Source organism: Macrotis lagotis, chromosome 1 (assembly GCF_037893015.1).
Source record: "Macrotis lagotis isolate mMagLag1 chromosome 1, bilby.v1.9.chrom.fasta, whole genome shotgun sequence".
Taxonomy (NCBI): Eukaryota; Metazoa; Chordata; class Mammalia; order Peramelemorphia; family Peramelidae; genus Macrotis; species Macrotis lagotis.
The window spans coordinates 752228055-752253918 of NC_133658.1; the positions used below are offsets into that span (position 1 = coordinate 752228055).

The window sequence follows — 25864 nt, forward strand, 5'->3', positions numbered from 1 at the left end:
TGAGGCCAAGAAAGGGCAAGTGACTTGCCTAGGATCTCATAGATTTGAATCCATGTCCTTGAATCCAAATCCAAATATTTCTTTTTTGATTTGTTTTTTGTTTCCCCACTGCCCCACAGAGTCAAAAAATCATTGGCCTTATAATCACGTGGCCTGAGTTGAGTCCCAGGTCTGGCCCTTGTCAATGGTGTGACCTTGAGCAAGTCACTGAATCTTTCTAAGCCTCCTTTATAAAATGTAGATCATCATCCACACATTCCCTACCTTATAGGGTGGTTGTGATGAAAGCTCTTTGCAAAGTCTAAAATATCAAAGGATTTTTATTATGATGATGATGATTATTATTATCAGAGCCTTACTGAATTGACAAAGCTAATAAACTGATGCCTCATCTGATTGTTCATTGCTAAAATACTTTTAAAAGGGTGGTGCCAGCAGTTTAGGAAGAATTGGTGTCACCTTTTTCTTGAAGTAAATATCAGAACTGAAACTTAGAAGGAAGAATAGTGGAGTGTATGATGTTGTGTGTATGATGCCATTTAAGATTTTGTAGTACCTGAAAATGGAGGTGATTGTTGTTCAGTCATGTCTGACTTTTTGTGACCCAGATCTAGGATTTTTTTGGGTTTTTTTGCAAGGCAATGGGGTTAAGTGACTTGCCCAAGGTCACATAGCTAAGTAATTACTGAATGTCTGAGACTATATTTGAACTCCAGGGTTGGTGCTCTATGTACCTCCCCATCTGGGATTTTTTGACAAAAATACTGGAGTGGTTTGTCATTTACTTCTCTAGATTATTTTATAGATGAGAAAACTGAGGTAAACAAGGTTAAGTAACTTGTCTAGGATCATACAGCTAGTAAGTATTTGAGGTCAGATTTGAACTGAGGAAGATGAGACTTTCTGACTCCAGGTCCAACACTCTATCCACTGTGCTACCTAGTGCCCTGGTTATATTTAATAGTGACAGATTAATAGATGGAGAACAGAAGCACTACCTTGGCATCTATAAACTATTAAAAGACAAAGAGAACATCACCTCCTCCCAGTCTTTCATACTTCCATTCTAGGTATCTTTATTCATTATTCCCCTCACCTCACCATATCCAATCTCTTGCTAAGTCCTATTGATTCTATCTTTGTAATATCTCTTGTATACTCCACCTTTTCTCCTCTTACCCTATAACTAACCTGCTGCAGACCCTCATGCCTGGATTATTGCCATGTTCTCCCTGTCTCAAGTCTATCCCCATGACATTCTTTCCTTGACTCAACTGTCAAAATGCTTTATTCATCTCAATCTCCTATTCAATTAACTCTGGTGACTATTATTTCTCAGATTAAATGTAAAATCTGTTTGACTTTTAAAAGTCCTATTTTCTCAGTCTTCTTACAGTTTACTTCTCTTTGTCTATTCTATGATTAAGTGACACCCACAAACCTCCTTACTGTTCCTCTACAAGATACTTCATCTTTTCCTACAAGGCCTGGCTAAAGTCCCACCTCCTGCTAGAAACCTTGAGTGCCTTCGTTCTCAGACTGTTAATTTTATCCTAGATGTAACTTCTTTAAGTATTTGCCCCTTTTCATCAATTCACCCTTTAGACTGTTATGTTCTTGAAGACAGGATCAGTCTGTTTAGCTAGTCTTTCTTTGTATTTCTGGAGACTTGGCACTGGAAAGTGCTAAGGAAGGTAGCAGGGGCTTAATAAGTGTTTGTTGACTGACTGACATCCAGTGTGTTGGGTAGATCTGCTATGAATGATTGAGAAATGGGAGGACATGGAGAAGACAAACCCAGTATGAGAAGGCATGAATGGATGAGTACAGTAGATGAGTGTCCCTGTTGATGAGATCACAGACCCAAGGGGGAGGGAGCTTGAGGAAACCAGAGTACGAGTGACCGATGTCATTGGCTATCTCTTATCCACTTTGTGATAGTGATGGGAGCACTCAGAGCATCTTAGAGAGAGCAAATCACTCAGCTGTTCTGGGCCTCAGATTCCTGACTGGAAAAGGATGATAGATTAAATATCCTCCAACTTATCTTCCAACACTGCATCTGTGACTCTACTGTCTCTTGGCCATTTTCTTCTAGGGAGGTATCCCATGTTTAATTACTTTTATAAAGCACATTGAGGTTTGTAAATATCATTTTGTTTGATCCTTACAACAATTTTAGGAGGTGGGTTCTATTATTATTCCCATTTTACAGATGAGGAAATTCAGATAAAGAGAGTGTTTTGTCCAAGATCAGATAGTTGTGAAATATCTTTGACCAGATTTGAACTCAGATTTTCTTCACTCTGGGTCCAACATTCAATCCATTGCTAATGGACTCCTGAAGATGGAACACAGTATTAGAGCTTTCAAAAAGCTTCTAAAATCCAATATATCTATATCAATATCTATATGTGTGCATATACATATATATGTGTGCATACACACATATTTATGTATATATATATATGTGTGTGTTTAATTTCAAGGATAATTTTCTTCTCACTCAATGCAGTGTCTAGGTGACATAATGAATAGTAATTAGGCATGGAGTCAGGAAAACCTGAGTTCAAATTCAGCCTCAGATGCTTACTAGCTCTGTGTAACCCTGGGCCAGTCACTTAACCTCTGTCTTCCTCAGTTTCCTCAGCTGTAAAATGGGAATACTAACAGTACTTACCTTCCAGGGTTGTTGTGAGGATAAAATAAGGTAATAATTATAAAGGGCTTACGACACACAGCAGATGTATAACTATGACCTTTGTCAGAGACGTGTTATTTTAGAATCTGAGAATAGTGTTATAGAGTTATAGGAGAAAGTCCTTGGTGTAACAGAAAAGGGTCACAGAAAACAAATCAGAACCTGGGTTCAGATACCAGCTCCATTATTTGTATGACCATGAGCAAATCCCATAACCTTTTGGGTTTCAAGGTCTTCATTTGTAAAATAAGATGAAGGGATGGGATCTTTTTCATAGCTTCAAATTCCATGAAATCAAAGCTCCACAGGGCTTTTTAGCATTAACTGGTCTTTGTGTAGCTTTCTCAGTGGAGGGAACAAGGATTCTGAATTTTCTTAACTTCCTCTCCTGGAGCCTCACCCCAAGGGCACTCCCTGTTGTTTTGCTGAGGAAACAGTGTGATGTGAATGCTGGACCACTTTGGGAACTGAAATTGCTGTTGCTAGCCATCTGGCCTCCTTCACTGGTGTGAAATTCCCTGAAAGAAAAGACCAACATCTTGTTTTTTCCCCCCTCAAATTTCTCAACATTATTTAAGATTTTTAATTCCTGGAAAGGGATTTCTCTTGGGAACCCACCACAAGAGAGTTGACTGCCATTTGTTCTTTCCTCCCACAAAGTCTGTTGCCAGCTCTCTACCCAGCTACACCTCCCTCTTCTCTTTTCCCCTCCCCTTTCCTCCTCCACAAAAAATCTCTTGTTGTACTGTCTATCCAAGGGTTTTCTCTGTTAAGGTCTTGTTTCTCAATCAAGGAGAAAAGAAATGTTCTTGATGAATCAGATGAAATCCATTTTGACTGGGGAATGAGTTTTGTGTTTTCTACCCTCTCCAGGCTACCTGTAATATTCCCTCAGAAGAATGACAATTCATTGATGGTTACATTGTGTCTCACTGGCCCTTAGGGTTAAGCCTGTACTAACTAGGTTGATTAAATGATGTCTTCTTAGTCATCACTCTATGTCTGATCTCTCTGTGTTTGACTCACTCCTCTCCATTTCGATAACTCAAAGGAGGTGAAGGGAGTGGGGAGTAGGGGAAATTTTCCACTGCCAGGGAGTCAATCCAGCTAGAGGAGATCTAAACTGGGGTCTGCTCTGCTTCATTTGTCCTAACTGGGATCTTTGCTATATTCCATCTGGAGATATTTTTTTCACTGATGATGCAAGAATCAGGGTTAAAAAGCACAGCTGGTCTTTTGCAGTTAGAAGACTTAATCATATTTAAAAATATAAATATATATTTAATGTTTGTATATATAGGCACATATAGGTCATGCATATTTAACACATATGTATTATATATGTAAAGATGCACACATAGATGTACTCATATACATGTGTGGGAGTGAGTGTATCCATGTACAACTACAACAAAGGTGAGTTGGAAGCCTTGGACACATTGGCAATTCCCCTTCTTGGTGCTTTGGTCTGTCAAATTTCTATTTCTAGAATTCTATGCATAGTTGGTGCTAAGCAAAAACTTAACAGAAATAATTATTTTGGATTGTTATCAATGATGTTTCAGTCTCCCAAGTCACTCTAATGTCTGTCTGTGCAACTGGGAAACCATGAGGGATCTGATAATACACTTCAATAAAAGAAGGGGAAATGAAGGGAATAAGATTTATTGTATATAGCTCCTACTATGTATAGGCACTATGCTAAGGGCTTTTTCCAAATGCTTTCTCTTTTGAGACTCACAAAAACCCTGTGAGACAAGTGCTATGATTATTCTCATTTTTACATTTGAGAAAACAGAGGCAAAAGAGAAAAAAATGACTTGTCTTGGGTCATCAATTCTGTCTTAGGCAGAATTAGAAATCAGTTCTTCTTGAGTCTGGGCCTATGTACCCTGTGTACCACCAACTGCCTCTCAGTTCTAAATTGTGTGTGTGTGTGTGTGTGTGTGTGTGTGTGTGTGTGTGTGTGTGTGTGTGTATGTGTGTGTGTATGTGTGTGTGTCTGTGTATGTGTCTGTGTATGTGTTTGTGTGTTTCAGGTCTTCATTTGTAAAATAAGATGAAGGGATGGGATCTTTTTCATGATGATGTATAGGTATCATAAGAGCAAAAGAAAAAAAAGGAAGAAGGACCTTAGTTTAAAAATTTTCATTTTACAGAAAAGCAAACTGAGACCCAGAGAGATTGCTTGTTAAACATTCAAGGTCACCATGATAATAAGTGATAGAGGTGGAATTTAAGTCCAGATTATTGTTGTTCTTCAGTTGTGTCCAGCTCTTTGTGACCACATTTGGTTTGTTTGTTTTTAGCAAAGATTCTGCGGTGGTATGTCATTTCCTTCTTCACTTTATTTTAGAGATGAAAAAACTAAGGCAAGTAGTATTAAGTGACCTGTCCAAGGTCACACAGCTAGTAAGTGTCTGAGGCCAGATTTGAACTCAGGAAGATGAGTCTTCCTGACTCCAGTCCTGATGCTCTATCCACCTTGCTACCTAATTGCCTCTAAGTCCAGATTGCACAACACCAAATCCAGTGGCCTCCCTGCTCTATTACCCTGCCTCTCTAGAGAGATTGAAGATGATTCCTAATGTACTTTCTGTGTTGCTAGATTCAGGTTAGTAAGAAGCCTCATTGTAACTAAATGAAGACCATGTGCTCCACTGTAAAGAATGTTGTCTTTTGAGTCACTGAGCTTAGGTTTGGGCCTCAGTCTTTTTATAATACAATGAGGAGGGGGGTTGGACTAGATGGTTTCTGAGCTTTCAGTTCTAAAACTGTGGTCTTAGGACATGGATGCTGCTTACGAAGGATGGCAGAAATAGACCATATTGAAATATCTGTCCCAGATCATCATAGATGAAACTAGGGAATGTTGTATTAATTAGCCAATCCTAGAAGGTCAGATATTATCGGACTCCAGTGTGACGTATTCAGAATCATGTTGGGAATCTATTTGTACAGATATACCCTGTGAGGAAGTAAAAAGAGGAAAACAAAAAGTGTGTGTGCGTGCTCTTCATCACAGTTCAGGAGCAATGCTGAGTCTGGACTCTTTCTTTCCTTGATTTCTATGCTATGACATCAGTCAACTTTTAATTTAACCATGCCTTGGTCATCTATTAAGAGTCAAAAACTTGAAAACCAAGGGTATGACTAATATGTACATCTTAACCTAGCTGGTAGAGAGAAATCATGCTTCCTTGATAAATTTTTTTTCAAAAAATAACTCCTCATTTACTTTACTTTTTTTCAATTAACAAGAATTTATTTTCTTAGCCACCTCCCTAATCTCTACCTACCACATTTGAAAAAGAGGAAAAACAAAACCTTTATAATAAATACACAATGTCAAGAAAAACTACTTTCTGCCTACCCAATAAACACAAGTTTATCTCCTGCTACATCTTGAGTTCATCAACTCTCCAGTGAGTACTATACTTCATCATTAGCTCTCTGGAATCACAATTGGTCATTGTATTCATCGGAATTCTTAAATCTTCAAAGTTATTGTCTTTACAAAATTATTTTTATTGTATAAAGTTTTCTCCAGTTTATGTTTACTTCACTCTATATTAATCCATACAAGTCTTTCCAGGCTTCTTTGAAACTATTCTTTTCATAATTCTTTTTTTTTTCAAGGCAAATGGGGTTAAGTGGCTTGCCCAAGGCCACACAGCTAGGTAATTATTAAGTGTCTGAGACCGGATTTGAACCCAGGTACTCCTGACTCCAATGCCAGTGCTTTATCCACTAGGCCACCTAGCCACCCCTAACGCCACCTAGCTGCCCCTCTCTTTTCATAATTCTTATGAAATTTCTTATGATTCATAATATTGTGTTATATTTGTATATCATAATCTGTTTGGTCATTCCCTCATTTTTCTAGGCCCTTGCAACTACCAAAGGAGCTACTATATTTTGGGGTACAAATGGGTCCTCCTATCTTTGATCTTTTTGGGGTATAGGCCTAGTAGTGCTATCACTGTGTCAAAGAATATGGGGCATAATTGCTAATTGCTTTCCTAAGTGGTTATATCATTTCAAATCTCCACCAACAATGCCTTAATATGACTCCAACATTTGTCATTTTCCTTTTTTGTATCTTTGTCAATGTGATGGTTGTGATGTGAAAACTCAGACTTGCTTTAATTTGCATTTCTCAAATTATTAGATTTTGAGCAACCCCCCCCCCCAATATTACTTAGTTAGGATTTCTTTCTTTGAAAATTGCCTTTTGGGGATAGCTAGGTGGTGCAATGGATAGAACACTGGCCCTGGAATCAGGAAGAGCTGAATTCATATTCATCCTCAGATACTTAATAATTGCCTTGCTGTGTGACCTTGGGCAAGTCACTTAATCCTATTGTCTTGCAAAAAAAAGAGAAAAAAATTGCCCTTTTAACATTCTTTGACCATTAATCAAATGGATAATTTTCTAAGTCATTGTTAGGGATCACAGCTTCAATCCAGCCCAATGAATTATAGCTTCTCATCATACCTTCCTCCATTCACTGTCCAAACTATATGATATGAAGAACATATTAAAAAGAACTTATTGCAATAAGTTTAAGGAGATATGGGTAAGTATAATATACATTGGGCAATCCAGCATATGTTTACCACAATCTGCTCCTTCCTCACCCAGGGAGAATATTAGCATTGTTGCATATACTTCCCCTTTCCTTTCCATATGTGATGTATAAATATACTGACCTCTCTAGATGAGGTATTTTACTTCATGCCAGTGAGATCAATGAATCATATAAATTCAGAGCCAGTTATAATCCAGGAGGTTTTTAGTCCAACTCCATCATTTTCTATATGAGAAAACTGAGACCCAGAGATATTTTAAGTAACTTGCCCAAGGAAATATAGATAGTGAGTAGTAGAAGTAAGATCTGAACCTCAGTTTAAAGAACTCAAGCCTAGCGGTGGTTCTATTACATCATGATTCCTCTCCTACAAGATTATGTAGGAGATAAGCATAACAAATTCATTCTAAAATAAATGAACAACAATTTAATTATTTTACATATTGATCAACAGTTATGCAGAGCACATAGTAACTTTGGTAGATTTGGGGTCATATTAGTGCTCATATTTCTTCAAATGGTGTAGTGTAATTTATGAGTCTCATTTCAAATGGTGGTTCATGCTTTAGGACTACAGACCCAACCTGTTGGAGGGCGTTCTCTGGTTATTTTACTATTTGGAGGATATCAATGCTGTTAATGAGTTCTATAATCTGTTCTTTTTTTCTTATTTTTTTTTTAGGTTTTTTGCAAGGCAAATGGGGTTAAGTGGCTTGCCCAAGGCCACACAGCTAGGTAATTATTAAGAGTCTGAGACCGGATTTGAACCCAGATACTCCTGACTCCAAGGCCGGTGCTTTATCCACTATGCCACCTAGCCACCCCACTTTTTTTCTTATTCTTGATTTGATTATGATTTCACATTCATTTTTCACAGGTATAGGAAATATATAAACAAAGTAATTTACAACAAGCAGTTATATAGCATAGCAAGTATAGTATTGTTCCTGTACAGGAAGACCTTATTTAAAAACTGGCCTCAGATACTTAATAGCTATGTCACTTTGGCCAGTCACTGCCTCAGTTTCCTCATCTGTAAAATGGAGCTAATGATAGCACCTACCTCCCAGGGTTAGGAGATATTTGTATTGTCTTAACCTTAAAATTCTATATGAATGCTAGCTATTATTGTTACTTTTTCCATTGTATTTTATAGGAGTAGAAAAAAAGAGAATAGTCAGAGATTTAAAAAAAAACCCTTGGACCTAAAAAAAACCCTTGGGATAGAAAATAAGAAAAAGTCAGACTCTTTTTCTGCTTCTATGCAGATGCATATATACAGCTGAATTGCCAACAACTCACATATTACCTAGAATACATTCCCTCTCTTCTCACTTCCTTATTTATTCTAGTTATATAGGCAGGGCTGTAATCTTCCAAAGATCAAATAGCATTAATCTAAGTATTAGGAATGGAGAGAAAAGAACCTGAGAATACTATCTAGTATTTCATATCCAGTCATATAATCATAGATTTAGAATTAGATGTGATAGTATTGCTTAGCTAGTCCAGTCCTCCCAATTTAGAAGAAGAAACTAAGGCTTGCCCAAAGTCACAGAGTTAGCAAGTGGTAATGTCAAGATTTGAACCCATGTCCTCTGGCTACTATAAGTGCCCTGCCAGATTCCTACTCTGATGTTCCTCAGAACCCCTGTCTTCAAAATAAACATGGGACCAGACTCTTCCTATCACAATTCTAATCTGCATCTGTTGCTATTACTCCGTCTCTTAGTATGCTACTGTTTCCAATTCTAGGTCCTTTACAAAGGAGTGAAAATCTAAATGGATTCTAAGAGTGTTTCAAAGTTGCCAAGTCTTAATTCTCTATTTTAACTGTAGTTCCCAGAATAGCAAGTTCAGCCTGGGTCAGGCCCTGCTTACCCTTCATTGTTCTAAGGGGTGTCCTGCTCCATTTCTTCCTCTTATACCAGCATTCCATTTCCTGTTGGGGTCTTTCCTCTTTAGTGCTATCTGTTTCCTCTATTTGAACCAGTCATCAAGAACAGGGGATCAGCAGGAACAAGATGGTATAGTATTTCATAGGATCTTAGATCATCAGGGGTCAGAGTTCAGAGATCATCTAGTCAATACTTTTCATTTCACAGATAAGGAAACTGAGGTCTACAAATGCTATGTGACTGGCCTCATGTCATAGGGAGTAAATAGCAGAGCAAGAATTGGAACCTGCATCCTTTTTAATTCAACACTCTTTCCTCTGAGCCAAGTAACCTTTATTTATGCAGCCTTTTCATCTCTAGTGGTAGATTTGCATTCTCATGACAATTGACATCTTTTCAAATAGAGATTGAGAATGACAAAGAAGATTCCATAATTTTCTTAATTAAAAACACAAAGCACAATTTCAGTGAACATCTGGTTGGAGTTTGACTTATACCTCAAGAGAAAAGCTGGCTAAGATCAGATGAGGTCCTTAGTCATCTGATGGGAGTAAACCACCTGCAGTATGAAGTTTGGGCCAAGACTGTTTTCCTTCTAGGGGAATGGAGCCCTTTAAACTTAGCCTATGACTCCTAGGGCATAGTCTCTGATTTTGATGCTTGATACAATATTATCAGTCTTCCTATCCTATATGCTAATAGCATGCATGTCCCCCTCTTCAAAATCCTAATTCAATTCAATTCAGCCAGCATTTATTAAAGAGAGTCTCATATAAGACTTAATCTGCTTAGATTGGAGGTTAGATTTGGTGATCCCAAGGAGGCAATAGAGCATATTAACAATGTACTCTTTGCACTTTTCATGGATGGGAGGGAGAGTGAATTGACTGTCACCTAAGGAAAACCTGTTCAGTGCCCATGGATATGTGCTCAATCTGCTTTAAGGAGGTAATCTGATACTAGACTAGAAGGAAACCCGTGGGTGTCTGTCAATCAGGGTTACAGTCCTTGTTTAGTATATGCTCTTATTCATTTCAAGAGTAAAAAGTTGTGTCTGAGCAAGAGGATTTTCAAATACAGCTTGGACTAGGGATTAGGCAGATCCATCCCACATTGTTGGGACTGCAGATGTAGTTGAATGGTTCATAATTATAGTCAAAAGAATCTGCAGACAGCAACAGAGGCAGTCCAGACCTTCCTTCTCAAGTGTAAGCTCTGCTCCTTCCTTGCCTCTACAAATGACAGTGTGGGTGTCATGAATTATGTTCATGGAAAGACAGAATGTACAGTGTAGAGGGTATTGTTAGGTTTCTATAAATTGAGAGTCTGATCATCTTTCTCTTTCTATGTAAATCATATTCTGCTCCTTGTTTCAACTCTGCTTGGTAACAAATTTAGCTGAAAGATGTTTCTGATGTGCCAATAAGTTCTTCCAATTTAGAAATTAATAATAGCTATCTTTTTTTAAGGTTTGCAAAGCACTATACACACACATAATATATGTATATGTCTGTCTCTCTTATCTAATCTCTCTCTCTCTCTCTCCCTTCATTTGATTCTGACAAGAACTCTGAGATAGATTCTGTTGTTATAGTCCCATTTTTTAGAGGGACTTGACAAGATTCCATTATTATCTTCATTTATACAGGAGTCTAAGAATGAGAAGTTAAGTGACTTACCCAGGGACATACATTCTGTAGAAGACTGAGGCAGATGTGGACTTCTAAGTCTTTTTACTCCAAGTCTGGATCTATCAACTATATACCCTAGGGACCTGAGAGAGTTGCTTTCTAGTCCTAGCTCTTCTAACTTTGTAATCACTTTACCTCTGTGGTCCTCAGTTTCTTCACCTATCAAATCAAGGAAATTGGAATAAATGATCTTTAAGGCATCTTGGTTTGTGCAGTAGATAGAAAGATGGACCTAGAGTCAGGAAGATATGAGTTCAAATGTGACCTAAGACACAAGCTGTGTGATTCTAGACAAATTACTTAACCTCTGTTTGCCTCAATTTCCTCAGCTATAAGATGGAGATAATAGCAGCACCTACCTCTTAAGATTGTTTTGAGAATCAAATGAGATATTTATTTTAAAAAATAGAACTTATTTCCCTTTAAGTTCCTGAGTTAAGAATTTACAGACCATTACATGGGTTCATGGGGCAAAAAACTCATTAGACCAGAATAGACTAGAATAATCCTGAAAAACTCAAACAACTGCTTTTCTTTTAAAAATAATTGCTGACTTTTTAAGAAACACCTCAATAACTCTAATTCTGGGTTAGGCATCCTGAAATTCCTCGTGAGGCTGTCTGTCTTTGGGATGCTTCCAGGAAGCCGGGACTGAGCTGTAAGCCATATGGAATTCACAGAGGAAAGGCACAGATTGTATTCTGGATAAAGACCCTCGTTTCCTGCACAGAGAGGGTCAAGGAACAATTTAGGTGAAGACATAGATCTAGCTCCTTTATGGGAGTGTGGCCACAAAGATAGGTAAATTTAAACAGTATTGCACTTTGGTTTTTATTAGGAACTGTTTGGAAGAAGAAATGGCCTCTGGTATTGCTCCTCCACAAAAATAAAATCAACCCCCTTACTTGTTTATGCTACCCTCCAAATAAACATGGTAGAGAGAAGCAAGGGTTATCATCTTTGAAGCAGAGATGAGATTATGACGTCAGAAGGCAAAGTGATTCTTCCTGACTCACACATTTGTCTTAACCCTTAGGTTTTGTGTGTGTGTGTGTGGGGGGGGCAGTTCAGCTTCAGATTCATTTTAATTCTTTTTCCTATCTTAGAATCTCTATTTTGTTCTCTGACAATTGTAGATATTTAAATCCCATGAATTTTTTCTTCCATATTATGCTTGATTAATTGACCAAACCTGTTTCATGGAAATAACTCACTTTAAACTTAAAGACCTGTACCCTTTTTCTGTGCATGACAGGGACTGTTGGGTCTTCTCAGAGAAATACAACCACAAATTGTGGCTTGAACAGGTTGTTAATAAGACTTTTTTTTTATCTTGTGCTTATACCAGTAAATTGACATCTGTGAGTCATAATAAGCTCATTTTGGATCAACCGTTAGTGGTCTAAATGTTTTTTTGCACCTCCTTACAATAATGTGCTAAATTTTAAGCTAAAATTCAGAGATTCTTTAATTTGGTAAAGTTCAAGCCCTAGACAGAATCAAAGAATTTATTACAGATGCCTATTTTTTTTTTCTGGAAAGGAAAATTCCTTCTTAAATGACCTTTTTGAAAGAAGTTTTTATTTCAATCTTTTAATCTAATACAACTATTTAGGAAGGTGGATGAGGGTACTAAAGAAAATATATGTCATTTATAACCTTTTGTGAGTTTAATGTTTTTGCAGAAGCATTTTTTTAATGACAGTTGTTTGCTGGACAATATTAGCATCTTTTCTCTGGCATCCTTTTCCTGACCTGGTCAGACATGATGTTATGACTCTAGAGAGTTTCTGTACTTGGCTAGATTTTACTGCTTCTGCATGCATTTGGCTCTCATGCTCATCAGTTTTAAAGAATGTTAAAAATATAACCTCACTTCCCCTATTGTTAATTTTTTCCCCCTTAGTGTCTTCTAGAATATAAATTCTATTTTAAACCTAATTCATCTTTGGGACATCTACTTGAGGTAGATAGAAACCAAGATATAATTATCCCTATTTTGCAGAGAAAGAAACTGAAGGACAAGTAATGGTCACATCCTAAAGTGGAACTTGAGTGTTGCTAAGGAGGATATTCCTTGTTAAATTGTAGCTTGGCCTAGATGGTCTCAGAGGATCATTTTCAGTTTTTATATTCCATGATTTTCTGTGACACCCAGTTTGTCATACTATACAGAAAGTTAACTTGCTTTATTGACTTTCCAAAGACAAAAATGTCATTGAAAATTTTTATGAGAATTCAGAAAAATTCAGTTAGATTTTAAATTTTAAAATATCCAGTCATGGCATCATATATCATAATACAAATAAGTTTTATTATTCATGCATGTTTTAATAATGTACTGTTGGAATATGTATCTCTTAGTTCAATGATAAAAGTAAAATATTTCTGTCTCAGTTAATGACATGTATAGCTTATGAAAGGAGAAAAGATGGGTTGTCATTCATACCTGTCCCCTCAAGAATTACCTCTTTGATTTTATTGTCACGAATGTAAAATTCTGCTTCAGGACTGAGTGACAAAAAAGGTGATGGTCGCTGAGTCTTATGAGTTTCCTACTATTGAGCAATTAGTGAAAGTCTTACATAATAAATAGTGTTAGACTCAGAGTTAGAAAAAAAACTAGGGTACAAGTCTAACAGTTATTAGTTATATGACCAAATGTATAGTTATTTAACCTCTCTTTGCCTTAAGTTTCTTCATAATGTTAATGTTTGTCCTTCATTTTAGAAGAAGACCATGACATCAGGGAGGTTTGAATCAAGGGTGCTGTGCTAAGTCACCAGCCTCATTTTCTCTGTAATATCTATATCACAAGGTTGTTATGAGGCTTAAGTAAAATAATACTTTTCAAAATCTAGAATTCCATAGATATGTCAATTCTACTTAAAACAGATCTTGTCCTGCAGAAGACAGTTTTTCAAAATTTAAATAGGGTACAGTTTAAAGAGATCTTTTTACCAGGATTTGTTTTTTGGTGGTTGTTATTTTTAACTTAAAAATTTTCAAAATATCTCTGGTCAGGGAAACTCTCTTAGGAATCTAAAAGTTTTTTGGGGAATTTGGAAAAGAGATAGGCTTCAGGAAATTTTGTTTGACATTAAGAAGGGAAATAAGAATTCACATATGTGAATGTAGGAATCCCAGCATTTATTCTGACTATTGTTACCATTTTTATAAATAGGTGAATAACATAAAACATCCCTCCTAATGAAGGATAGTGTTGTGTTCTCAGCTTTTTTTTTCAGTTAGCAAGTTAATGCTGTTTCAGGGCTGCTTTTCATAGAGCACATTCCACCCTGTTCATGTCCGATTCATTCATCAGCTGCTTTTCCCATATTTTCCCAGGATGAGAAAGTGTCTGTTCTTGTCATCTGGGGACCAGCATTGTTTTTTCATACCTTTTGGAAACACAGATGACTTCTAATGGGCTTTGTCCTTCAAAAACCAGGATTTCCACATGCAAATATCTTTCTCTGGTCATTGGAAGGGGCGTAATCTAGTGGTGAGAATAGGGGTCAGTCAGAGATTTGTATTCTATTCCTGACTCCACCACTGATTTGCTGTGGGGAACCTGCAAATTACTGATGCTTTGAGGAGACCAGACTGGTTTTAGATCAAGGTAAAGGAGGTATGTTTCTTATCAGAGACAAGAGAAAAGGTTACAGTTTGTTGTCAAATGGTTGAAGATCACATAATATGCATAGGAATCAGGAAATGGTTTTTAAAATAGTTCTCTCTGAGGTCGTTCAGAGCAACTTAAGAACAACTTTTAATTAACAAAGATCGATCTTTCTATCAATCCATTTGTCTAAGGCCTGACTACCTGTTGCTCAGATGGAATGAATGCTTTGGGATGTTGTGCTTGGAGTAGCTGAAAATTCGGTTCACAGAGTTGCTCTGATAATTATATGACCTTCAGAAAGTCATTTGAAGTTGCTGAGTCTCACTTCTCTCCTCTGTAAAATGGTGATATGAATATTTAAGGCACTAGAAGGGTAATCTATTAATATAAACCATGTAGAATTACGATAACCTTAAGACAGTGTCCAATCGTGAATTAAATGGGATATTATCTTATCAAGTGTCTGCAGTTTCCTAATTGAAAGGTGATGCATATTGTGATAGCTAAAAGTCTGAGAGGGATTTACTCCGGAAATGCAAAAATCCCGGAGCTGCGGAGTCTTAACATAGCAAGCCTACTTTAGGGAGATGGAAGGACCTAATAAAGGACTCGGACTTGTGAAGGGAAAGTGGAAATGGAGAACAGTGATATATAACAATTAGAAGCCAGAATAATTTAAAGGAAAAATAACTCGTAACCTCATAACCAGGACAGTTAGAGGTAAACTATTTTTTAAAAGGGCTGCACTTCCAGTTTGAACCCTATTTCTTCCATACATAACTTGGGGGGGAGGGTAATTCTTGTGTTTATTTAACTCTTGGACGCTAGAACTTAAACACCCCTAAGCTGCTTCTTGAATTTGCCTTTACTAGAAAAGGTGAAAGCACCTGTGAACTTTCCCTAAGGATTCTTGCTATACTTCAAAAGAATGAACATACCCTTAAACCCTGACTCACCAGAAAGCTAGAGCTCATGTTTGGAAAGCTCTCTGAGGATACTGGCTCCAGGCTCTGTTGCCCGAATGCTCGGTCCTCCAACCACATGGCTCACGTCCTGTGTCTCAGTCTTTATGAATGACTGATCGATCAACACACATTGTTAAAGTATGTGGAGCGTTTGGGGGCAATCCCTGGCGTGCGTCTGCCGCTGGTGACGAAGCCCTCAAGAATGCATGCAGGGGATGAGATGTACTTTCCTGAAAGGAGCTGAAATCGCCTCCCCACCCGGAGGTTCTCCACCAACAGCTCATCCCCGCCTTTCCATAGGGATCCTAGTGATCCGGGGCTTTCTCACTCCAGAAGGGAGCTTCCCACGCGTCGGCTCTGGGAGCGCAGGTCCTTTAGGAGTCGGGAGCCAGCCCAGCCCGGCCCGGCCCAGCCCGGCCCAGCCCGGCCCAGCCCGGCCCAGCCCGGCCAGCCCGGGGAGACTCCCCGGGCTGGCCTGGCTCCTAAACCTTTCCTTTCGCTTTTGGCCGCCCTGGGGGGATTGGCTGGCGGTCCGAGCGGGCCCAGCCCCCTGCTCTGCTCCGCCCCCCCGGCCCCTCCCTCAGCCCTCCCCCGCAGCTTGGGAGAGCTCTCCTGGCTGGCCCGCAGCTTCGGCACGGATCGAGCCGCGGCTACGACCGGAGCGTTGCCCGGAGGAGGAACGCCCTAAAGAGGAGGAGAGGGAGGAGAGAGAGAGAGAGAGAGGGAGAGGAGAGGCGGGCGAGCCAGGCAGCCAGCCGGGCGGCCGGAGGCGCAGAGCCGAGCCGAGCAGAGCAGGGCAGGGGGGCTGCGAGCCAAAGCGAGCCAGGGACCGAGAGAGGGGCGCGCTCACTTCTCCAAGTGCCAACTTTCCCTGGAGAGAGTGTGCAGGGCGCGGACCTGGCTCTGGGGAGAAAGCCAGTCCAACTTGAGATTGCAGAGAAGCGGCTTCTCTCCCTTTCCCTCCCCCTTGATTCGAACCCCCTCCCCCCAATATAAGGGGGGAAACACCATCCTCTTTACAACCCTGTCTGTCCCCACTCCCCGGCACCATGAAGGCGGCCGTCGATCTCAAACCGACTCTCACTATCATCAAGACAGAGAAAGTGGACCTGGAGCTTCTCCCTTCCCCGGGTGAGTGGTGCCTGGCCGGGCCCCCCATATGCTCCTGGCCTCAGCCGGGGGAGGTGGGGAAGCCTCTGTGCGTGCCTGTCCGTTCTTTTTAATCTTTTACCTCACCAATCCTATCCCCTTCCAACCCCTCCCTCGCCCACCCCCATGTGTTTCTGCAGAAGCTTGGGATGCTGATCTAAGGGGCAGGGAGGAGAAGAAAGATGGTTGGTGGGCCTGGGACCCGGTACTTTTCCCCTAGAGACATTTATTTTCACAGCTGTGTGTGTGTGTGTGTGTGTGTGTGTGTGTGTGGGGGGGTTGCCTCTTATATGATTCCCTCCCCCCTCATGCTTATTTAATGCTCCGGAAGCGTGTCCTGGTTCCTTAAACTTTTGTGAGAAATGGAATCTGTAGCAGGGGGTTAGCCCTTCTCTGACATTGCCTATTGGGGGGGGGGGGGATCCAGGAGATGGTGGAAGGCCCTAGGGAGCAGGGCAGAAAGACAATCTGGCCTACTTGAAAGAAAAATTCAGATTTTCCCCTGCCTTCATGATGGCCTCTGTCACATCTCTTTTCTATCTTAGCTATCTTTTCTCCCCTTTCTTGCTTTTTCCTTTTGGAATGAGAGTTAAGGAGATGGGAGGAACTTTTGAAAATATTCTGACCCCACACTTAAGGTCACACATTTTTTTTACCAACTCTCCTAGTCCATCACCTAATTTTGTGTCCCTAGAAAGCCTTCCTGGCACCAAAATGTTACAGCTACTAGGACTAAAATGCAATGGAGAAAGAGAGAGGGAAAAGAATAAGAAACTGATTTTGAGTCTTTGATTTGATGGTTTTTCAACTTTTTGTTTTGTAAACTATTTGAAATGGCGTGGGAGAGGAGGGGAATTTCATTTTCTCTTGGACATGGAAGTTTTGGCAGTCACAAATTTTAACTAACTACATCCCACTTACTGGACTTCTGGAAAGAGAAAAATACTTTCTCTGAAGAACCAGAGGGTTTGACTCTCACTTGGGGGTTAGTGGTTTGGAAGTGGGAAGAGAAAAGAAATGGAGAGATGATGCTTTTTTTTTAAAATGATTTCCATTCAACAATAACATGTTGATATTTTGGGTTGTCAATTATAAATTGAGCTACTTGTCTAGGGTAACATTTCTTTCTTTTGTTATAAGGAAAATGTCATTTCTCTAGATTTAAGCTTGTAACCCAAACCAAGCTGATTTAACTGTGATTTTTTTTAATGTAGAAACAGAAAGAAAAATAAAATGACCAGCATTTCATGCCAGGACGAATAGTGACTGCTGCAATACTGAGATTAACTAAAACAGGGAAGGCACATTGATGCAGGAACAATTAGAAAGTTAGGTGTTTTTGATAGCTACATTTTTTTGATTTGGGTATCAAGTTTTGAGGGAGCTAGAGTAGGTTCTATTCATGCTAATTGAGTGAAATGACAGATGACAGCCTGAGTACAAACCCTCCTAATCAGAGTGTGTGTGTTTGTGTGTGTGTGTGTGTGTGTGTTTGTGTGTGTGTGTGTGTGTGTGTGTGTGAGATAGAGTCAGAGACAGACAGAGAGATAGAGTCAGAGGCAGAGAGACAGGCAAGGGGAGAGAATCATAGAAAGGAGAGAAAGAGATAGAAATGGACTAAAGACATTCAGAGACAGAACAAGAGTGGGAAAACAATATTGAGAAATAGTAGGAACATACCTGTAGTGTTGTATAGGTGAAAGGAATGAAAATGGTACACAATTGCCACACTTAAGGGAATGACCTGAAAATGTAATTTTCAGTATCTTAATTATAAATATTAAACATACTTAAAATATGGTACAATAGATGAAATTAAGAGGGAAGGAACTATTGTTCCCCATTATGGATAAATCTTGAGATTAATAATAATAATAAAAATAATGACCTCTTTATACTCAGTCTTCAAAACTATAAGATAGGTTCAGTCAATGCAACTTAATTTGTGGGTTTGAAATTAAAAAAAACATCTTTGAAGAACCACAGGTCAAATTCCATCACATTTTATACAATTACAATGACAATTTCTCTTAAGAAGATTTCCAAGCTGCAGACTCATTTATTCCAAACAAAATTCAATATAGCAAAATTCTACCAAAAATTTTATTTGGGTAGCCCTTTGGAATTTATCGTAATGGAATTTGGTTTGTACTAATCTCTTGAATAAAGGTGCAATAAATATTGTACAAAATATAACAATAATTTAAATATAAATGATACCTTCCATTTTTGAACCTTAGAATGAAATTTTTAATTACCTTCAGACTACAGAGAAGTAAATAGAGGCATAGAAAAGGTAAATCACTTACCCAAGGTCACTCACTAAATAGTAAATGTAGAAGAGTATAGGATTTCTGAATTCCTAATGCTTAGTTCTAACTAATCCTTGTACTTGCTCACTACAAGTTCCTAGTATTACATCTATAGCTGAGGGTCTCTTAGTTAAAGAAACTTTTTTTTTTTCAGATTTGGCCTTCCTAGTGCAAATACTGGAAGAAATGCTGGTTGTGAATGCCTGTCTGTTTTGTTGTTGGATATGTGTATGCATGTGTGTGCGAGCATAGCTGGTGGGGGGTTGGGGTAGAGAAGAAGCATTGCATGAACAAGGATTTGCTTTGCCCATCAGACCATATAGGACTTTGGTTTAAAGTTTAACTTCTCTTCTCACAGTAGTGGCAGGGCTAGACAGACTTCTTTGTATCCACAGCAGTGGTTTAAATATTTATCAGAACAACTTCTTTGTGTCATTGCTTCTCTTCAGTTTGGAGATGTACCTAGTTTGGGGGCTTTATCTGATTTAATTTATTCAAATAGAACTGGCCTAGAATGTAGTACTATATGAAGAGAGAAAGTGTAGTGAACTGGGTAGGGTGTTGGAATTGGTCAAGAGGTCCATTTCTGCCTTCTCTGCTGGAACCTTCCCCAATGTCATTAATAGACACATTCTTTATTCACTCTCCTAGTGCCTCAATTTCACCATCCCTATTGTATCCTTAACAAGATTTTTGAGAATTCAAAGTATAAATTGTAAGAATAAGTGCTAATAGTGGTAGAATTGAAATTACTTGGTAATATAAAGAAGACCTTCTTTTTTTTCCCTTCAGATAATAGCACCCTAGTTGTGACTTTCTCAAAGACTTCAGGTATTGAAAAGAAGGAGATGCTTGCTATGTTTGCATCTAGTTTCTCTTTAATGTGATTACTATGGAAAGGGTACTAAGGATAATAATCAGAAATGAAAAAATGTCTATGATACTTCATCCTTCATGAACTCTATCCTTACCCCTCCCATTCTTTATTTTCTTAATGACTTATAGTGCTTAAAGAAAAGCCCAAGTTCAAATTTTAGACATTTGAATTATTTTACTCATCTTAAAAATGAGCAAAGTAGATAGCCTCAGCTATCTTCTTTTTTCTTCCTTCCTTCCTCCCTCCTTTCCTCCCTTCCTTCCTCCCTTCCTTCCTTCCTTCCTTCCCTCCCTCCATTCTTCTCTTCCTCTCCTCTATTCTCCAAAGCTTCCTAAGCCTACTTAGTTCTTACCTTTCCCTGAAGATAAACAACAAAGAAAGGCAATCAGTGTCAGTAAGATGCCTTACTTTCTTTGGTACAGAACCCTATTCATAGGAATTTGATGGGGACATTTCAACTTATCAGAGTCCATTGGTAATGGAAGCTCAGTTAAACTATACTGGTCCTGGAGTCAGTAGAACCCTGGTTGTCAGTGCCAACTCTTACCAATTTTTTTGTCCTTGGACAAATTTCTTAATCTGTTTGAGTCTTAGTCCGATAAATACCAATACCTACTTCATGATATGATTTTGAGAAAAGTGCTTTACAAACCCTAAAGATCTCTATAAATGAGAGTTTGTTATTAATAACAAAATCCTGCAGATAAAGTATTGAGTTTTGCTAGGGTACTGAGAGAGTTACAAAGCTTTGATAAGGCAAAGTCTTATCATGGGGTTTACTTTTCACCAGCAGAGGCTACAAACATAGATAACTATCAAGCACAATTTTATGTGACATATTCCTTAGAATTTTAAAGTGCTATGTGAGATCTGAAAGGGTTCCTGGTTATTGGCAGGCTATTCTTCAGGGATGATTTGGTGAAGAAGGTGGCATTTGACTTGGACTTTAAGAATGGGTGAGAATTCAACAAATTAGTTCACATTTGTATTTCCTTAAGTGTGAAAAGCTTGGGGATTGGTTGTTCTTTGTATGGGGCCTTCTCTATTACCCTCTCTTCTCCCATGATCTCTTCTGTTTCAGAAATATCAAAGTGGATAGAGCACTTCACCTAGGGTTGGTTCAAATTTGGCCTCTGAATCTTACTAACTTTGTATTTGAGCAAGTCACTTAAGGCCTTTGTGCCTCAGTTTCCTCAAAATAAAATGAAGATAATAATGGTACATGCCATTCAGAGTTGTTGTAAGGATAAAAAGCTGTTGTAAGGATAATAGTTATAAAGCATGTTATAAACCTTAAAGCATTATATGAATGCTATTATTATCATATTTTAGGTGGTTCCACTGGAGCTTGCTTTCTATTTATTCCCATTTGAAAGTTAGGGAAAAAGACTCATTGTCCAACTCTTGGTGATTTGATTCTCTGCCCTGTGTACCTTTACTTTTTTAATTCACCTGAGCTGATGTTGATAACCAAAGTACCCCTCAAGATGCTTTAATCATTATGGCTAAAAAACTACCTGAGCTGGACTCATCATTCCTAGCAGAAGTCGATGCTTTGGTAAAGCAAAATCTAGTTAAAACTAGGGTATTTGAGTTTCACAAAGTTGAGAAATGCACCATGTCCAGTTATTATAAGGCATCTCATTTTATTTATTTATTTGGTTGGCAGAACTTGCATTCCTGGCATTTTTGGCTGGTTTGTATTGCTGTTTTTTGTCTATGTAAGTTATTTTTTTTCTCCCTTTAAAGAGGCCAGACCACCCCAGCAGGAGCATCTTGTCCCACCAGGAAACAAGCCAAGCCCCTTGGTCAGACAACTAGAATCCACCCAGACCCCCCCCCCCTCCTCTCCTCCTCTCCCTGTCCCCCCCCTTGCAGCTTTCTCTATACTTCATCAATCTCCCATCCCCCTTGGCCCTCCAGACCATGGGGGTAGTAGAGGTAAGTGAGAGCTGCTGCTTTGTTTACATCAGAAGTTAGAGTCAAGTCATGGAGTCTCTGTTACTTTACAGGTCCCAGATAAATCCACTGTGACTGTAGTTAGAACAGAGTTGTTGATTGTCCTTTCATTTGACATATATGTAACCTAGGCAATTTCTCCCCTTTCTATACTACTTAGATAATAGTTAAAAATCTTATCATCCAGATTCTGAACATAATATAGTGCTGAGACTGGCTGCTTAGCTTGAGATATGGATGAATATTTACCAAAGTCAGTCAATGGAGCCATTACTCCTGTGAGAAGATGATTTGTGGACCCTCACATTTAGGACATCTTAAACTCCTTACAAAGGTATTTTCCCTCTTCTTATTTATGAGAGGCAGGGAGCCTTAGACATATACTGTAAACTGAAGGGTGACTTTAATCTCTGTGGTTCTGAAAACCAGTATGGGGAGGGTGGGGAGGAGGGAGGTGAAGAGTGGTAGTAACAGGGAAGGAGGTAATGATGCCTGCTTGGTGCTTCAGGGGATTAGGGAATGTGTAGGAATTCCCTTCCATCCTAAATGCTTCCTGTGACAGCATGGCCCCATTTAGCCAAACTTGATTTCCTTATTATTACTCTAGTGTTACTGAAGGCTTGGTGAGGTGACCTGTTCCTTGTGCTGTACCAGAGCTGTGGAAACCAGATGTGTTGCATTAAGAAGACACTTAAAAGTCCAAACAGCACTTCCCTGGGATCACAAGGCAGGGAACCAATGTTCGTGTTCTTTCAATGACTTCCAGATGCAGTTTGCTGTCTCACAGGTGGGAAGGTGATGCCGTTGTGCTTCTAGGACTGCATGCATTATGTCTTCTGAGACTCGAGAACCTTTTCATTCAGAGGTCCCTCACGGTGGATTCAGACATGGACATTCGATCAAGAGAGACTTTAGATGGCAGGAGAAGTAGATCAGTTTCCCCATTTCCCTTATCCAATGACCTTTTGTTCCCCTCTAAAAATTTTTGTCTCTCTTAGGATTTCTGGGAGGATGAATGTGGCTGTATTTACTGTTTTGCTCTGTTTTTCTGAAAATTAGGCTCAAAAATATCTGTATCATCTATGAAGGCAAATTTTGGGGGGTTAAGACAGCATTAGCTGAAAAGGGGAAGTCCCTCAACACTTGTTTTGCCTGCAATAACTGACATCTGTATGTGTAGCTAGCATTTTATATCATAGTTTAAACTTGTAAAAGATTTTGTGTTTGAATCTTATTATACCCTGCTGATGTAGGCCATGTAGGTATTATTATCCCCATAATACAGATGAGGAAACTGAGGATCAGAGAGTTGTATTTATTTTGTCTCCTTCAAGAGAATTTAAACTTAAAAAAGAGTTTGTTCCATCTTTCTTTCCTTCTCTCCCTGTCTGTTTTTCCTTTCTTTCTTCCTCTGTCCCTTCTACTCTCCTTCCCTTCCTGTCTTTCTCTCTCCCTCTCCCTTTCCCTTTCTTTTTTTCTTGCTCCCTTCCTTGCTTTTTTCTTTTCTTTTTGTTCTTTTCTCAACCTCTAACACAGTCCTTGCAACCTAGTAGCCGCTTCATATATTCTCACTGATTGAGATGGATTAAAAAATCTTTTTTGACTTTATATTTATTGTGCTATTCCACATGTAGTTGTGTATGTATAGGTCTATATACTGTGCATATACAATCTATGACTTTCAAATCTGCTTGTAGTTCTTTCTGGTTTTCTTTCCTTCTTTTCTCTTTATTTATAAAACACTCCAATCACCCTCTTCTTTCTTCTTTATCTCCTTCATCTGTCTTCCTCCTCCTCTTTCTTCCTTCCTTTTTTCTGTTTCTTTTCTTCCCTATCCCTATCTTCCCCATCCATCAAACTCAAACCCCCACTAGAAATAAGAAAAAAGAAAAATATAGTGACTTAGAATCATAACTCATAGTAAAATCCTGGCATCTTACATTTAAATCCAGAAGAGTTAAATAGTTATTTACCCAGGTCATACAGGGAGAATCAGAGGCAAAACTTGAATCCAGGACCTTTGAATCATTTCCACAATTTCTTTCTCGAGGTATTTTCCCCATCTTGATGAGGACGCTACCCTTTCTATAGCTAGAATAATTTGACTGAATGCTGGCAGAAAATGCATTACATTATTTTTTTCATCTTAAATTTCCAAATGGTTATAAATCTTAGGGCCTATACAATCCTTGCAAGAAAAAGAAATGAGTTAATCTACCAACTCCCAAAGAATTGCCTCTGTTTTATTTACCATAGATAGGGGAATCCCCAAGAGAACCAACATTTGTGTCCATGGCTGTCTAGGCCTGTTTCCAACCTAATAGGATAAAAAAACATTCTCAGATCTAGAATTTTTCCCTGCCATAGTTCTTTAGTCATTTTTTCTTTTTTTTTTCACTTTGGATGAAAATTTAAAAGCTCATAAGGGGATTTTCCAAATTGGATTTTTTGTACACAGAGAAGGGCACAAATGTGACAGTACTGACCACTTAGCCTATGCTTTGGGACTAAGCTGCTTTGCTATTTTCTAAAATCATTGTGTGGTTCCTAAACATCATACAGATAAAGAAATTTATCTGCAGTAAAGATTGAAGCAATTCTAGTTTTATTGGCAAGAGGCCATGCTCAGATCTTAACTCAAAATATTGTTGTTCAAACGATAAATATTTATTGATTCCTTGGCCCATTCCTACATTTTTCCTAGGTACTTTCCATTTTTTTCTATTTGAGTTCAAAGTTCATTATTTAACTATTCAAATGGAAGTTATTGCTGCTCTGCAAACCCCACCCCCTTCCCAGTTATCCTTTTCCACCACTAGGAATTGTGAAATACTTTCTTAGATGTTGGTTGTAGGACCAAAGCAGCGTTCTTCACTTTTAGGTTATTGGGTTTCAGATCTTGGTGGCCCACTGATCTAACCTAGGAACTTCTACCTCTGGGCTTATGTTCTGTTTGGTCCATATCGACAAAATTGAGATGCTGAGACAAGTTGAAATTAAGAGAGTGGTTCCTTCTCCCTCCCCCACTCTTTCATCATGAGTTTTATTTTTAAGTATACTTGCTGTTCAATTTAATATCTATCAGCACCTGAATACTTTTTTTTTTAAAGAAACGGCTAAAAATTAACCTCAAGAAAGTTCACTTCAAGCATTTGAAACCTTGGCAGCTTTGTGGAGCTGAGCAAAACCGTTGATATTTACACTGCAAGTTTCTGTGGGTGAACAGTAAACTCTTTGCATGCCTTGTGTGAAAATGAAGAGTGTTGAGTAAGGGGAAATATAATTATTACATTAATGAAGGCAATGAGATAATTTTTCTTTTCTCACCGGTATGGAGAAGACTAGGAATGTCACTTCTAGGAGCATAAGAACATCTTTGTATTTTTTTAAAGATGGAAAAAGAATCAATTACTGCCCCCCCCTTTTTAGTGTAAAATATAAATATTTGGAGGCAGGATTGTTCAAATCTGAGTTTCTGGACAGTTTCTGGGAGCCCAGCATTATACTTGACTTTGAGTTCTAGTATTAGCTAAGTGGATATTTGGCCACTCAACGTCCTTGTCTATAATCTTCCCTTTCCCAAATCCCCCCACCATATGGAAGTGTGTGGTCAGGAGAATTGATAAGACATGGTCCTTGACCTCCAGGTGTTTCCACTGCCAAAAATTAAACGGAAGTGGGAATGGAGAGGTATCTATGGAAATATTGTTGAAATTTAGGAAAAACAAATGTGGATGAAGACTGTTAGTATTTTATTGATTCGGAGCTGATTTACTTCTCACTTCTCCACTTCCACCTCCAATGTGTGAATGTTCAGATAGACTATTTTAATGGAGTGGAGAGGGGGAGGGGAGGGGGAAGAGAGGACAGTTTCATGGAAGAAGTAGAATTTTCCAGGAAGCTTTTGAAGAAGGTCATTTGGCAGAGAAGGAAAGGGAGGGAGTCATGTGGTAAGAATGCTTTCAGTTAGGAGGTTGGACTACATGATTTCTTAGGTCTTTCTTTAGTCCTACATTCCATGATGATAAATAAGTGTGGGTTATAATTTGATAATGAGGAGGGAAAGGTAATTTCCTTCAAGTCCCAACTAAAATC

At 38.7% G+C, this 25864-nt stretch overlaps 1 protein-coding gene across 4 annotated transcripts in view; it reads left to right on the forward strand.

Annotated features, from left to right (window-relative positions):
* ETS1 (ETS proto-oncogene 1, transcription factor) overlaps positions 1 to 25864 on the forward strand; it is a 186621-nt gene that overhangs the window by 87976 nt on the left and 72781 nt on the right. The window contains exon 1 of one of the 4 annotated variants that reach the window (XM_074216355.1): positions 13261 to 14513. The exons of 2 other annotated variants lie outside the window; for them this stretch is intronic. Coding sequence is in view for 1 of the 2 variants with exons in the window: in XM_074216354.1 (XP_074072455.1) it covers positions 16522 to 16603 (82 nt within the window). In the remaining variant the exon portion in view is untranslated. Of the gene's footprint in view, positions 1 to 13260; positions 14514 to 16113; positions 16604 to 25864 lie in introns of those variants that run through there. One more of the 4 variants, XM_074216354.1, reaches the window with a different exon arrangement.